Below are 13524 nucleotides of genomic sequence, written 5' to 3' on the forward strand. Positions count from 1 at the left end.
CGCAAGTTTTACCGGCAAGTGCTTGATTCACAAAGCACTTGCCTGTAAAGTTGCGGCGGCGTAGCGTAAATTCTCTGGCGCAAGCCCGCCTAATTCAAATGATCCAGGTAGGGGGCGTGGATCATTTAAATTGGGCGCGTTCCTGCGCCGATCGTACTGCGCATGCGCCGTCCCTAAAATTTCCCGACGTGCATTGCGCTAAATGACGTCGCAAGGACGTCATTGGTTTCGACGTTAACGTAAATGGCGTCCAGCGCCATTCACGGACGACTTACGCAAACGACGTACTTTTTTAAATTTCGGCGCGGGAACGACGGCCATACCTAACATTGGTTGCCCCTCATATAGCAGGGGCAACTTTACGTGTCGCAAAAGCTACGGAAACGTCGTAAATTCACTGCGTCGACCGCGCGTACGTTCGGGAATCTCGCGTAAATGGCTAATTTGCATAGACGACGGGGAAAACGACGTTGGCGACACCTAGCAATGGGAAAATAAAATGCATCTAAGATCTGACAGTGTAAGAGCCTTACGCCTGTCTGATCTAATGGATATCTATGCGTAACTGATTCTAAGAATCAGTCGCATAGATACGCCGGGCCAGATTAGGACTTACGACGGCGCAAATGGCGTTGCGCCGTCGTAAGCCCTTTGAGAATCTGGCCCATTGTCTGTTCACATCTGTGTATCACAAAATTATTACATGTGATTATGTGATTAGGCTCCGAAGGAAGAATCTGTCCCCATGTACTGTATATTGAATGGGGGACAGGGCTGCTGAATTCATTCTGTTATTTGCTGTATTGGTCAGCTTCCATCAAAGCCTAATCACACAGATGATTTGCTGTGTGATTAGAATTACCTTTATAAAATGGTTGTAAACCTCGGACATGAAATATGAACAATGCCTATCCCTCTATAGCGTGTTTGTGTCTCAATCCAGAACACAAAGTATAATTTCTGTCTGCGGCTTCATGCCTCTGCTATAAGCATCAATCACTTCTGACAGGTTTTCCTGACACCAAGAGAAAAATGGTGACAGGGGGAGAGAACTCCAGTACACAGCCAGTGATTGACAGCCTCCACTCTGTTCCTGTGTGCTTTGTGTCCCTTCCCTCCAATCATCTCTTAGCGCTCTCCTCGCTGAGATCTGCAGAGTGTAATTTCAGCTCTCTGCCCCCCTTTCTCTTTTTTTTTTTTTTTTGTGGCAGGTTTTCTTTAACCCGCTTAAGGACCGCCCACACCATATATACGTCGGCAGAATGGCACGGACAGGCATTATCACGTACCTGTACGTGGCCCTTTAAATGCCTGCCGTCTGCGCACGCTCACGACCCTGCCGCCTTCCCGTCAGTCGGACCGCGGACTCTATTGCTGCAGGGATTCCCACGATCGTCTTACAGAGGTATAGAGTGGGGAGATGCTTGTGTAAACGAGCATCTCCTTGCTCTGCCTAGTGAGAATGACACTGATCTCGGCTCCGTGTACTCTGAGCGGAGATCAGTGTCATGTGACACAGAGCCCATCCCCCCTACAGTTAGAAACACAATGCATGGAACACTTAACCCCTACAGCGCCACCTAGTGGTTAACCCCCTAACTGCTATAACTTTTGTGCAAATCAATAAACGCTTATTGCGATTATTTTTTTTTTTTTTTTTTTCAAAATTGTCCCTCTATTTTTATTTATAGCGCAAAATATAACTCTATTTGTGGGGAAAAAAAGGACGCCAATTTTGTTTGGAAGCCTCGTTGCAACACCGGGTCAACTAGAAGGGGAAGAGAGTGGGCATGTGTCTGCTTTCCCTCCTCCCCCTATCCCCTCTACCTGGCGGCACCCACTATGCCAGCCCCGAGCCCGTAAGTGGGCAAGCGGAGCCAGAGGGGGTGGGGTGTGGGGAAAATTCGGAAGGCACCAGCACAATACTTCTGGTCGCAATAGCAACCTGGGGTTTGTCGAGCCTTGATTTACACATGAAAGGGTTATTGCACTCTGGAAGACGACTATCGCTGTATTTCTGTGAGCCTAATGCTGGTCCAGTTGAGTCGCTGCAGCTACTATACCCGTCCCTCCCTTTATTTCTCCAATCACAGAAGCTTTTTGTATTGTGACCTCATTCACAAAATACAAAGGCTTCTGTGAATGGGCTGCATCTCGCAGCCCCAAGTGTCTCAGTCAGAGCAAAAAGACACCACCAAACTTTGAATGACAAATCAAAGAGGCTGGGCATAAAAACGATGACCAAACCATGACTGCACCCAATCAAATGCAGGAGTTGTTAAGGTATTCTGACAATCAAGCGTGCCAGCTGTCAGAATATAATGGCTACCAGTGGGAGATTGGTTCATTCACCTAGTTTCGCATGGATGGGGAAATCGAGAGAAAACTTAACGCGTATGACCAGCTTTAGGAGTACATGCTCCAGTGTTGCCTGTTTATCCTGTTTGTCTGCCAAAGTAAATGCTCCTTCTGGATATGGGAAAAATACACAACTTTCCTGCTTCCCCGCAAGGCATAATTCTGTGCCAGAGCGGATGCTTGCCGAACCTGATCTATGCCCCATGGGGATGGGGGGTGGGGTCCTAAGCATTGTGTAAGCTCTGACTCTGTGTAGGTTTAAAACCTTAAAGGGGTTGTAAACCCTCATGTTTTTACCTTTTAATGCAGCAAATTCCGATCGTGTGTGGATGAATCCGACGCACAAAATTCCACACATGCTCTGAATCAAGTACGAGACGGAATCGCTCGGTCTGGTAAAACTAGCGTTTGTAATGGAGATAGCACATTTGTCACTCTGTAACGGACTGAAAAAGCACAAGGCTGAAAAGCGAGAATCGTCTATCACCAAACTTCTACTAACACGACTGGTATTGAACTTCCTTTTTAATAGTGCCGTTCTATGTCACCGCGTTCTTGGCGTTGGGAATTTCCGACATTTGTACAACCGTGTGTATTCAAGACAAGTTTGAGCCAACATCCATCAGAAAAAAAATCCAAGGTTTTGTTGTCGGAATTTCCGGTCGTCTGTACGCGGCATTAGTGTGTGTGTGTGTGTGTGTGTGAACACTAGGTGCATTTAGCGCTTGAGTGTTTTAATTAATTTCAGTACCCGGAATAAATTTATTATTCTTGCTAGTAAAACTAATGGCCAAATGCGTGACGTGACTAAACGCACCTAACCTCTTTTGCAAATGTAAATTTTTTTTTTTTTTTTTTTCTGCCAAAATGCTGCTGCCAGGAAGAAAGGCATCTAGGAGAGCTAGAGAAATGTCCGGTGTGCATGATTCCTTCTTGTGAAGGCTTATCTGAGCTAAATGTAAAATAATCAACTAATCTCATAGGGCCAAGAGTTTTGCCAGTGCTTTGACAAACCAGCAAGGTAACAAAAAGAAAAATTAGGTAAGCTGTTCCGAGTCCCTCACCCTGAATTTGCATGAACTGGTCATTCCATGATGATTCAGATGGTGGGGTCATGCATACAGCTCTGAGCAACCCCTTATGTCCTCCTTATGTACAGAGACTTATGAGTCTGATGTCTCCTGGTCTGCAGTCATCTTATGTATAGGTTCTGGTATATTGGCCTTTGTTCTGTGGTCAGCAGACAGACTCAGGCTTTCTCTGTCTACAGATATTCCAATCTTTGTCTGTCTCCCGTTTGCTCCATTCATATTGTTTCCATTGTTTCAGATTCCACACTAGAGTAGGTTTTCTAAAACATAAGATAGTCCTGGTGTAACTGCTTATCAGAGGTTGGGCACACCATGAAAGCACATCCATATACAAAGAGACCCAGTGTGGACAATGGGAGATGATATCAACAGGCTGCAGGGAAATCTCTGCTTTGTTGTCTGCGTTCAGAAACCTAGCTGTGCAAATACTGTGTGCGCAGGTGTGGACACCATGTTGGTTAAGCTTGTTTGACATTTGCATTTGTTGTCCTTGGTATTCAGAAGCGCAGTGTTTAAAACCTACAGAAAATACCTGCCAGTGGCGGGACTTGCAGGGTCTTCTTCAGTCTCTGGATCTAGGAAAAAAACCTACAGAAAATACCCACCAGTGGTGGGACTTGCAGGGTCTTCTTCAGTCTCCGGATCTAGAAAAAAAACCTACAGAAAATACCTGCCAGTGGCGGGACTTGCAGGGTCTTCTTCAGTCTCTGGATCTAGGAAAAAAACCTATAGAAAATACCTGCCAGTGGCGGGACTTGCAGGGTCTTCTTCAGTCTCTGGATCCAGGAAAAAAAACTACAGAAAATACCTGCCAGTGGTGAGACTTTCAGGGTCTTCTTCAGTCTCTGGATCTAGAAAAATACCTCCAGAAAATACCCGCCAGTAGCGGGACTTTCAGGGTCTTCTTCAGTCTATGGATCTAGAAAAAAACCTACAGAAAATACCTGCCAGTGGCGGGACTTGCAGGGTCTTCTTCAGTCTTTGGATCCAGGGGGAAAAAAAACTACAAAACATGCAAAACCAAAAATGGTAGTCCATTAATGAATCATCCACGGTGACACATAATCCAAAAAACACCCAGGAGTAAGTGAGGATAGGAAAGTGCCTCCACCTAAGCACACACATTGCCGCTTACCGCAATGATATGATCCCTTGTTGTAGGGCAGGGGTCTCCAAACTTTTCAAACAAAGGGCCAGTTTATTGTCCTTCAGACTTTAGGAGGGCCAGATTGTGTCCAGCAAGGGCAGAAAATGTCCCGGGCCCAGCACCAGTCAGAATAAATATGGCCTCGGGGTTGGTGGTCAGTAGGAGGCAGAGTAGGGCCCCTATCAGTAGGAGGAATGGTATCCCATCATTGATATCAGTAGAAGAAATAATGCCCCCTTGTTGGTGTCAGTGGGAGGAATAGTGCCCCAAGGGCCACATAAAGGCTAGCAAAGGGCCACACCTGGCCCTCAGGCCACAGTTTGGAGAACCCTGTTATAGGGGATCAATGAGCACCTGTGGCTTATAACCCAGCCTAGGGTCTCTGTGGCATACACCAAACGTCCCAGCTTCAATGATGGTAAACCTTGTGAGAATTTAACAGGATCGTAGGTGTCCCCATAAAAAACAAAGGCTTATATAGTATAAAACCTTCTACATTTATTAGATAAATGTTGAAGGCCACGTGATCCCCTTTCACTTATGTGAAACTAGCCTCTGATTTCACATAAGTAATTTTTAGATTTGATAACGCTCCGTATCCCTCAAGTTCCTTCATCAGGTTTGGCAGTGAGATGTGTGGACTAGACATAGAGAACAGTTCTTCTGTGTAAGCAGGAATTTTGTAGTTCCGGTCTCCTATTTGAAGTCGTGTCCCATCGTTGGCGCCAGTGGGGAGGAGTAGTGTCCCATCGTTGGCGCCAGTGGGGGAGGAGTAGTGTCCCATCGTTGGCGCCAGTGGGGGAGGAGTAGTGTCCCATCGTTGGCGCCAGTGGGGGAGGAGTAGTGTCCCATCGTTGGCGCCCAGTGGGGAAGAGTAGTGTACCATCTTTGGTGCCAGTGGAGAGAAGTGTCTCATCGTTGGCGCCAGTGGGGGGGAGTAGTGTGACATCGTTGGCAACCAGTGGGGGGGGAGTAGTGTGACATCATTGGCGCCAGTGGGAGGAGTAGTGTGCCATCGATGGCGCCAGTCGGAGCCCATGCCGGATGAAGGGGTCTTGCAAGGCTCCAAATGTTTTTTCTGTAACAATGTGATCGCTGAATAAAGTTTTTTTCTTTTTTTTTTTTTTTTTAACCCATTCTGGAGATCCATGGTGTGCTGGTGACGTTCTTTTGCTCTGACTATCTACAATGCCCCAGCTGGTGGTCACTGCAGCACCCACTTGCATACGCAGCCATTTCTACAGGAATGTGTGTGTGTTGGAAATCCCATGCGTTTTGGAATCGGTGGGAACAGAGCCCCAAGGGTTCGATGTAGGCAAGCAGATTGCTGCCCACAGTTTAAAGACCACTGATGTGGAACGTGGCGTGTGTTACTGGCAGGATCGTCAAGTGAAAATAAGACTATCTGGAATGTAAGGGCTAATAATCTGCCATAACCTACAGTTTTGGGTTTCAGTACGCTTTTATTGTGCCTTATGTCTTGTCGCGGAATATTGCTGGAAATCAGCATTGCTGCTTTGGAGTCTGAAGGAGCTCCTCTGCCATGCGTCACAGCAATTAGGATGTCATTGTAAAGGCCAGCCAGTAATTATCGCCTTTGTAGCTTCAAGCTGATGCAGGGAAAGATAATTTTCTCCCCGATGTGTCTATTTCCGTCAGAATTTGCTCCTATAGCAGCCGGTGACGATGCCGCTCAGCTGAATAGCTGCGTTGCTCGGTATCCAGGATGGTACGGTTTGGTGTCAACATGAAACCACAGTCCTAGATATCTGAACTAATTCTTCATTATTCCTTCATATGCTTCAATAGTAATGTATTTTTTTTTTTTTTTTTTTTTTTGGGGGGGACCAACCCCATTAAACCACAAATTTATTCTAGTGGACCTGTAATGTTTTCTTTTTAATGATGGGAGAGTTATGCCATATTCCTGCAAGATCGCCGCAGATTTTTGTCTTCAGATTTACCAAAACCATATAATATGAGGTCAAACCTTAAAGCAGAGGTTCACCCTAAAAACATGTATTTAACATTACATTCAGCATAATTCCAAAATGCAGATTTGCCACATTGAAAGTACAGACCACCTTTTGAAATCCATGAAAATCAGAACCGGGTGTTTCAGCGATTACGACCTCCTTAGGGCTCATTCAGATGGTCCAACCGGGTCGGCCGCCATGCAAATATCAGCAATTCTCACCGGCAGGCATTTACTCAGTGCAGTTGTTTTTTTACTCCATGCCATTAAAGTTTGTGTGTAAAGGCAGGCGTCCCAATACTTTTGATAATATAGTGTATTCGGGTAACATTTTCTTATTTTGTAGTTCGTCTTCAAGTCTTGCATCCCAGTGCTTCCAAGCAAATGCCTAGGACCTTTGACATGGGCTGAGCTGTTGGGTAGAGTACGAAGGAAGGAGGCCTTGCATCATTCTAGTACAGCACATTGAGGGCCGGTTGCAGTAATATTGAAATGGCAAGGATGGCAGAGCCAGTAAAACATGGGCACTCTTGGTCGGTTAGAGGTCATTTACGTTCTCTCGCTTTCTGCAAAGATCTTGTTAATAAGTATCCGAGTGGTCACTGGGTTTCTTTTTATACACCTTTTTAGCTATATATTGACTCTCATATGGCAATCATCCACAAGTAACTATATACTTAACTTATTTAAGTCTAGTGACTCTCTGTAGCCTTTTAATACCTTTATGACTGAACTGATAGGTGATGAGGTTCATCATCTGTTGGCAGCAGTCGGAGTGCAGATAAACCACTGGTGGACTTGGTGGTACTAAACCCAGGACCCTGCATTCACTGTATCTGGTCTCCCACAGTACACAGGACATGGAAACTTTATTATTTTAGAATATTTAGCAGTTTACATATCCTTTCTTTGCAGCAGTATATAGCAGTCTTATGACTTCTATCAGTGTCTGGTTAAAGCTTGTAGGAGGGTTTTTCATTTTACTCCAACTGTCCTATGAGGCTGCAGGGGACCCCTTACCCTCTGGACCTGTGCTGATCACATGCACCCTCCCAAGTACCAAAAAATAAAAAATAAACTCTAGCAATACACACCAAACGGAGCATGTGCAGAATGACTCCAAAGGCTCTGTCTTATTAGAAGATGGATTGGGAATAGCGGAAGAGGGGGAGGATCGGACGGGACAGGATCAAACTGCCTTTTTACACACTGCAGAGGGTTAAAGGGGTTGTAAACACTCGTGTTTTTTCACCTAAAGGAACCCTAAAAATTTTGATCACTTTTTTTATTCCTATTACAAGGAATGTTAACATCCCTTGTAATAGAAATATGACATGACCTCTTTACAGTGAGATATGGGGGTCGATAAGACCCCACATCTCACAACTAGGCTGGGAAGCAAGAAATAAAAAATGATTACCGCTTACCAGCTGAGGCGGCGCAGTGTTTTTGAATGCACAGCGTGACGTGCAGGCCGGGCGTGACATCATAACATTGCACCCCGGCCTCCTCCGATCATAGAGACTCCAGTGACCACCTGGTCCGCCGAAAATTTTTATGATCAGCATCCAGGGGCCGGCGGATCTGTTCTCCGACTCACTGATCGCAGCAGAGAGTCGGTAGAAGAACCGGAGTTAGGGGGGACATCCCCTTTGCCGCCCGTAAGAACAATCAAGCGTCAGAACAGCCACTATGATCGTTCTTATGGTGTAGGCCCTACACCATAAGAACGATCATAGTGGCTGTTCTGACGCTTGTAGGGCATGGGTCTTCAAACTATGGTCCTCCAGTTTTTCAGGAACTACAATTCCCATCATGCCTAGTCATGTCTGTAAATGTCAGTCTTGCAATGCCTCATGGGATGTGTAGTTGCGCAACAGCTGAAGGGCTGTAGTTTGAGAACCCCTGGTGTAGGGAATCGCCGGCTGAAAATGCAGATTATCTGAATGATGCCCATCATTCAGATATAGCCCCACAAAGGCCAGGACGTCATATGACGCTCTGGGCGCCAAGTGGTTAATGTCTTGTGATTATATATGTGAATTTTAAACTTTTGCAATAAAGGTAAATTTTTGTATGTGATGGGGAGTATTCTCACATCCATATTTATTGCTTCCTCCCTATCTCGCTTTTCCCCTCTTCTGTGAGGACAACATAATCCTAGAATTAGATGAAAGTATTAGAACCTTCTAGTGTACTTATTTCTATGCACAGGTCGGGGTTGAGCATCATCCATTCTAATTTTGAGTAGTTGTGGTGTTATAGGGACTAGTGGTTTGAACTCTACAGTGTGACTTTTTTGTGTATCTATGTGTTTTGTGTTGTGTTGAGTTGTTGTTTTTTTTTTTTTTTTATTTATTTGACTTAAACCGTTTCGTATAGACCTGGAATCCAACTTGTATGAAACACTGTATAGTAATCCACATAAGAACAGTTTACGTGTTGGAGAGATTGCATCTAGCTTAGGGTGTTTTGTGCCAAGTGTTGAAGGCCATATATCTTCTTGGTATGTGTCCTGACCTTTCTCCTCCTTGGCATAAAAACTGCTTCTCAATGTTTTCTGGTATGTTTCAGTCATGCCAGCTCATGCTGCTAGAATCAGGAGGAGTGGTTTAAGATTGAGATTTATAGGTAGATTCAGGTACCTATGCCTAACTTTGCGGCGGCGTAGCTTAAGGCATTTAAGCTACGCCGCCGTAAGTTAGCTAGGCAAGTGCATGATTCACAATGTACTTACCTGCTAAGTTACGGTGGCGTAGCCTAAATCGGCGGGCCTAAGGGCGCCTAATTCAAATGTGTTTGAGAGGGGCGTGTTGTATGTTAATGGGGCTTGACCTTACGTTTTTTGCGAACTGCGCATGCGCTGGGCGCCTACATTTCCCAGTGTGCATTGCGGCTAAGTACGCCGCACGGGCCTATTGATTTTGACGTGGACGTAAATCCCGATTCACAGACGACTTGCGCAAACGTCGTAAAAAAATCGAATTTTGACGTGGGAACGGCGGCCATACTTGACATTACTATTCCAATAGGGCCTAGCTCTAACTTTACGCGGCCTATCTCTTACGTAAACGGCGTAAAAGTACTGAGTCGGCCAGGCGTACGTTCGTGAATCGGCGTATCTACTAATTTACATATTCTACGCCGATCGCAATGGAAGCGCCACCTAGCGGTCATCCAAAATATTGCAATCTAAGATAGGACGGCGCAAGCCGTCGTATCTTAGATATGTTTAAGCGTATCTCTGTTTGAACATACGCTTAAACATAAGTCGGCGTAGATTCTGAGTTGGGTCAGCTTATCTACTGATAAGCCGGCCTAACTCTTACTGAATCTACCTAATAGTCTGGCATAGACAGGCACTTAAGCATCGTACACACGACCGGTTTTCCCAGCAGGAAAACAGCCATGAGAGCATTTGGCTGGGAATCCCGGTGTCTTGTCGAGCTAGTTCCCCTATCGATATGGTTCCCTGCTTGACTGCGCCAAACCTGATCAGCTGTTCAGGTGTACACTGCGGCATCCAGGCTCATTCCTCATCATCCCTGTGGACTTGGTGGATGTTAAAAAAAGAGCCAGCAGGCTGAGCGAGTGCAGCGACTTGCCACTTACAGCGAATTCTGCGTTGCCCTGAAAACAGCTAATCGGGTTCAGTGATTTCCGTCGGATCGGATTGCGCCTGCGCAGTCAAGGGGAGGAACCATATCGGCAGATCACCGGACATTTGTATGCTCCCTAACAGTTTTCCCGTCGGGAAAACAACCGAGGATCCCGACGGGAAAATAGAGAACCCTGCTCTCTATTTTCTTGTCGGGTTTCCCAGCAGAGTGTTTCCTGCCGAGAAAACCGGTTGTCTGTATGCTTACCTTTCCCAGGTAAACCCACGCATGCTCGATAAGAGTTCGAAGCATGCGCGGTAGCATTCAAGTTTAGTGTGGGGTGTAGCAAGATTGCGGCGACGGCATCAAATGTGACGAGCGCCGGCTCGTCATAGTCAATGACGTCACCACGTTCTTTCAATTCAAAAGAACGGCAGTTCTTTTGAATGGCCGTCTGTATACATGGCAAGCTTGCCAGAAAACCCTCCCGGGGCCGATCCATGGGATCGGCTGCCGTCCTAACAAAGGGAAACAGGTAGTGGAGCCTTGCAGCTTCACTGCCCGTTTCCTACTGCGTATACGGGAGTCGCGCTGCGCTTTGTGAATGGGTGTCTGTCTTCTGGGACACACACAGGTCCCAGAAGACAGTGCACCATTTCATTTCAATAGCGCGCCATGGGGAACACACAGCTATCACATACAGCCCCTCCCACTTGTCCGTGAAAATTTGATAGACTATCAAAGTGCCCGGACAAAGAGAAGGGGCTGTATGTTGCGGGAGGGAACACACAGCTATTGAAGTGAAAGCTGTAATGCTCCCGGCGCTCTAATCAACCAGGCGATAGCGGCGGCTCTCCTCTCTCTTCTGCGCTATACAACGACACCCCCGTAATGGGCGGCGTGGGGGCGGAGCCCAGCCTTGTTTGTGGCTCCATTATCGGCCATTTTTCTCTTTCGGCACATTGCTGAAAGGGCAATTTTCGGTTGATATGTTTCGGCGGCCGAAATTTCGGTGCATCCCTAGATCTTTTTCTTTTGACATTACAATTGCAAAAAGGAGCAGGGATGTAATGGAGGCAATTATAAGTGTTCTCTACTTTCTTTGTGAAATCCTCACAATAGATTGATCTCTGTCCACCATGTTGGCACATTTTTCTTGCCCAATGTAAACGCCATGCTATACTCCTGGACTTCATCCTCTATAGGATCATGTAACATTTCTCCTAATTGTGGAGGTTGAAGCATTAACCACTTTATTATCCTGTAACTGGTTAAAATCTCACTTCCCTCTGTTTTCTTACAGGTTTACTAGGGATTAAAAGATTAAGCCGGGATTAGACATCTATGCTGCAGCGGTTCCTTCACAAGGCAGAAAGGTTTCAAGATGACTGTTGGAAACCAAAGCAAAGGACTCTGTAACTGCATCTTCACAAGTTGCGAGAGCGCTCCAATTCAGCTTCCGTAGAAACCTAAAGGCAAAATTAATGAGCAAACATAGGACTTCTAGCAGAACGTTAAAAAAGAAGCCAAAAGACGGTGACTGTGTAGCTGGTATCGCAGTCTAACATCCACCATGAAGTTTAGTACGGTGGATTACGTTATCTTTGCGCTGCTCTTAATCATGTCCTCGGCCATCGGACTCTACTATGCCTTGAGTGGAGGAAAACAGCGCACCACACAAGAGTTCCTGCTGGCTAACCGCAATATGGGCTTCTTCCCAGTAGCCTTGTCACTTCTGGCTACATTCCAGTCCGCCGTGGCCATTCTTGGCGTGCCATCGGAGATGTATCGCTTTGGGACAGAGTACTGGTTCCTTGGCTGCTCCTACGTCCTCGGGCTTCTAATTCCCGCATACATCTTCATTCCGGTTTTCTATCGGTTACGGCTTACCAGCACCTATGAGGTAAGAAGACCAAAAGTACTTTCTTTTAAAAGGGCTACTTTTTTTTTTTTTTAAAGGTACATTTTTATTTTAAAATTTTTGTACATACAAAACAGACAATACAACAAACACACATCCTAGGCGAACATCGCCCGGTACATCATTTTACAAAACTTTGGTAGCTGGTACACATTGAGCATTTTCATAAAAACACACAGAGAAAGGTGGGAGAAAAACAACAGAATCGTTAATTTACTCACTTGGTTCTATTCAACGGGCAGAGGTATCAGTCAAAGTTCAAGGAGCAGGAGGTATGGTGCTCTCGGAATCAACCCAAGAGCCCCAGACCTTCAAGAATTTTTTTGGACACCCTCTGGCCTCATATGTCATCTTATACAGCGGTATAGCACGATTGATGGTGGTGAGCCAAAAGGTAATGGTAGGTAAGGATGGAGACTTCCAGTGGAAGGTTATAGACTTCTTAGCATAGAACAGTACTATCCGCAGGAAGGTTTGCATATTCTTAGATATAGTCTCGTCATCAATGTGGCCCAGTAAACACCTCAGAGGATTACATATATTGGGTATCTCAGTCAGCGAGCTAATGAAGGCCGTGACCTCCGACCAGAACTTTCTAATCGGAGCACACTCCCACATCATATGAAAGAACGTGCCATCGGCCGCGCCGCATCGGGAGAATAGCGCTGAGGGGATTCTGTTCAGTTTGAACAGTAAGCATGGTGTGAAGTAGGATCTATATAACAGTTTGGTCTGTATTACCTTGTCACGGGACGAAATGACAGAGGGGACCTGGAGGGGCAATACCTCCTGCCAGATCTCCTCCGGCAGCTCAGGGATGTCGGCTCTCCAGCTAGCAGCCGCTTTGCTCAGCCTTTGAGTCGTAGTGTGCAGGAGAGACCCATAATATGTGGAGACTTTAAAAGGGCTACTTCATGCCTCTGTGTGTTTTTTAACTCGCTAGTTTACAACAGTTTAATGCCTTGGCATATGTTGCCCCTTTTTTTTATTTTGCTTTTGCATGTTGTTTGAACCAAGAATTTGAGCTGGTAACTCCAAAGTCCATGAAAATTACTTTATTAATACATGAGTATAAAACCAGGCTTATGCGTTTCGTCAGAAAGCCTTGGTCACAGCCTGACTGCATTTAAGGGGTTGGAAATCTTCGTGTTTTTTCACCTTAATGCATCCTATACATTAAGGTGAAAAAAACACCTTGCACTCCCCCCAGCCCCCCGTTTTACTTACTGAGCCACGAAACTCCATGGGCACGATCCCGCGATGCTTTCCTCCAGCTTGAGGTGGCTCTTCGTTAGAGATTGATAGCAGCGCAGCCACTGGCTCCCGCTGCTGTCAATTTAAGTGGTTGTAAACCCACTGTTGCAACTTGCACCTACAGGTAGCCCTGGTTCACACTGGGTACGATTTGGAACGATTTGAGATGTGATTTGACA

The 13524-nt window shown here is 45.9% G+C and overlaps 1 protein-coding gene across 3 annotated transcripts in view; it reads left to right on the plus strand.

Moving 5' to 3' along the window:
- SLC5A6 (solute carrier family 5 member 6) overlaps positions 1–13524 on the plus strand; it is a 121076-nt gene that overhangs the window by 29535 nt on the left and 78017 nt on the right. For all 3 annotated transcript variants that reach the window (XM_040348200.1, XM_040348202.1, XM_040348201.1), the window contains exon 4: positions 11474–12073. In XM_040348200.1, coding sequence (XP_040204134.1) covers positions 11744–12073 — 330 coding nt within the window. In that variant the 5' untranslated portion in view covers positions 11474–11743. The remainder of the gene's footprint in view (positions 1–11473; positions 12074–13524) is intronic.

Source organism: Rana temporaria, chromosome 4 (genome assembly GCF_905171775.1).
Source record: "Rana temporaria chromosome 4, aRanTem1.1, whole genome shotgun sequence".
In the NCBI taxonomy this organism is placed as follows: Eukaryota; Metazoa; Chordata; class Amphibia; order Anura; family Ranidae; genus Rana; species Rana temporaria.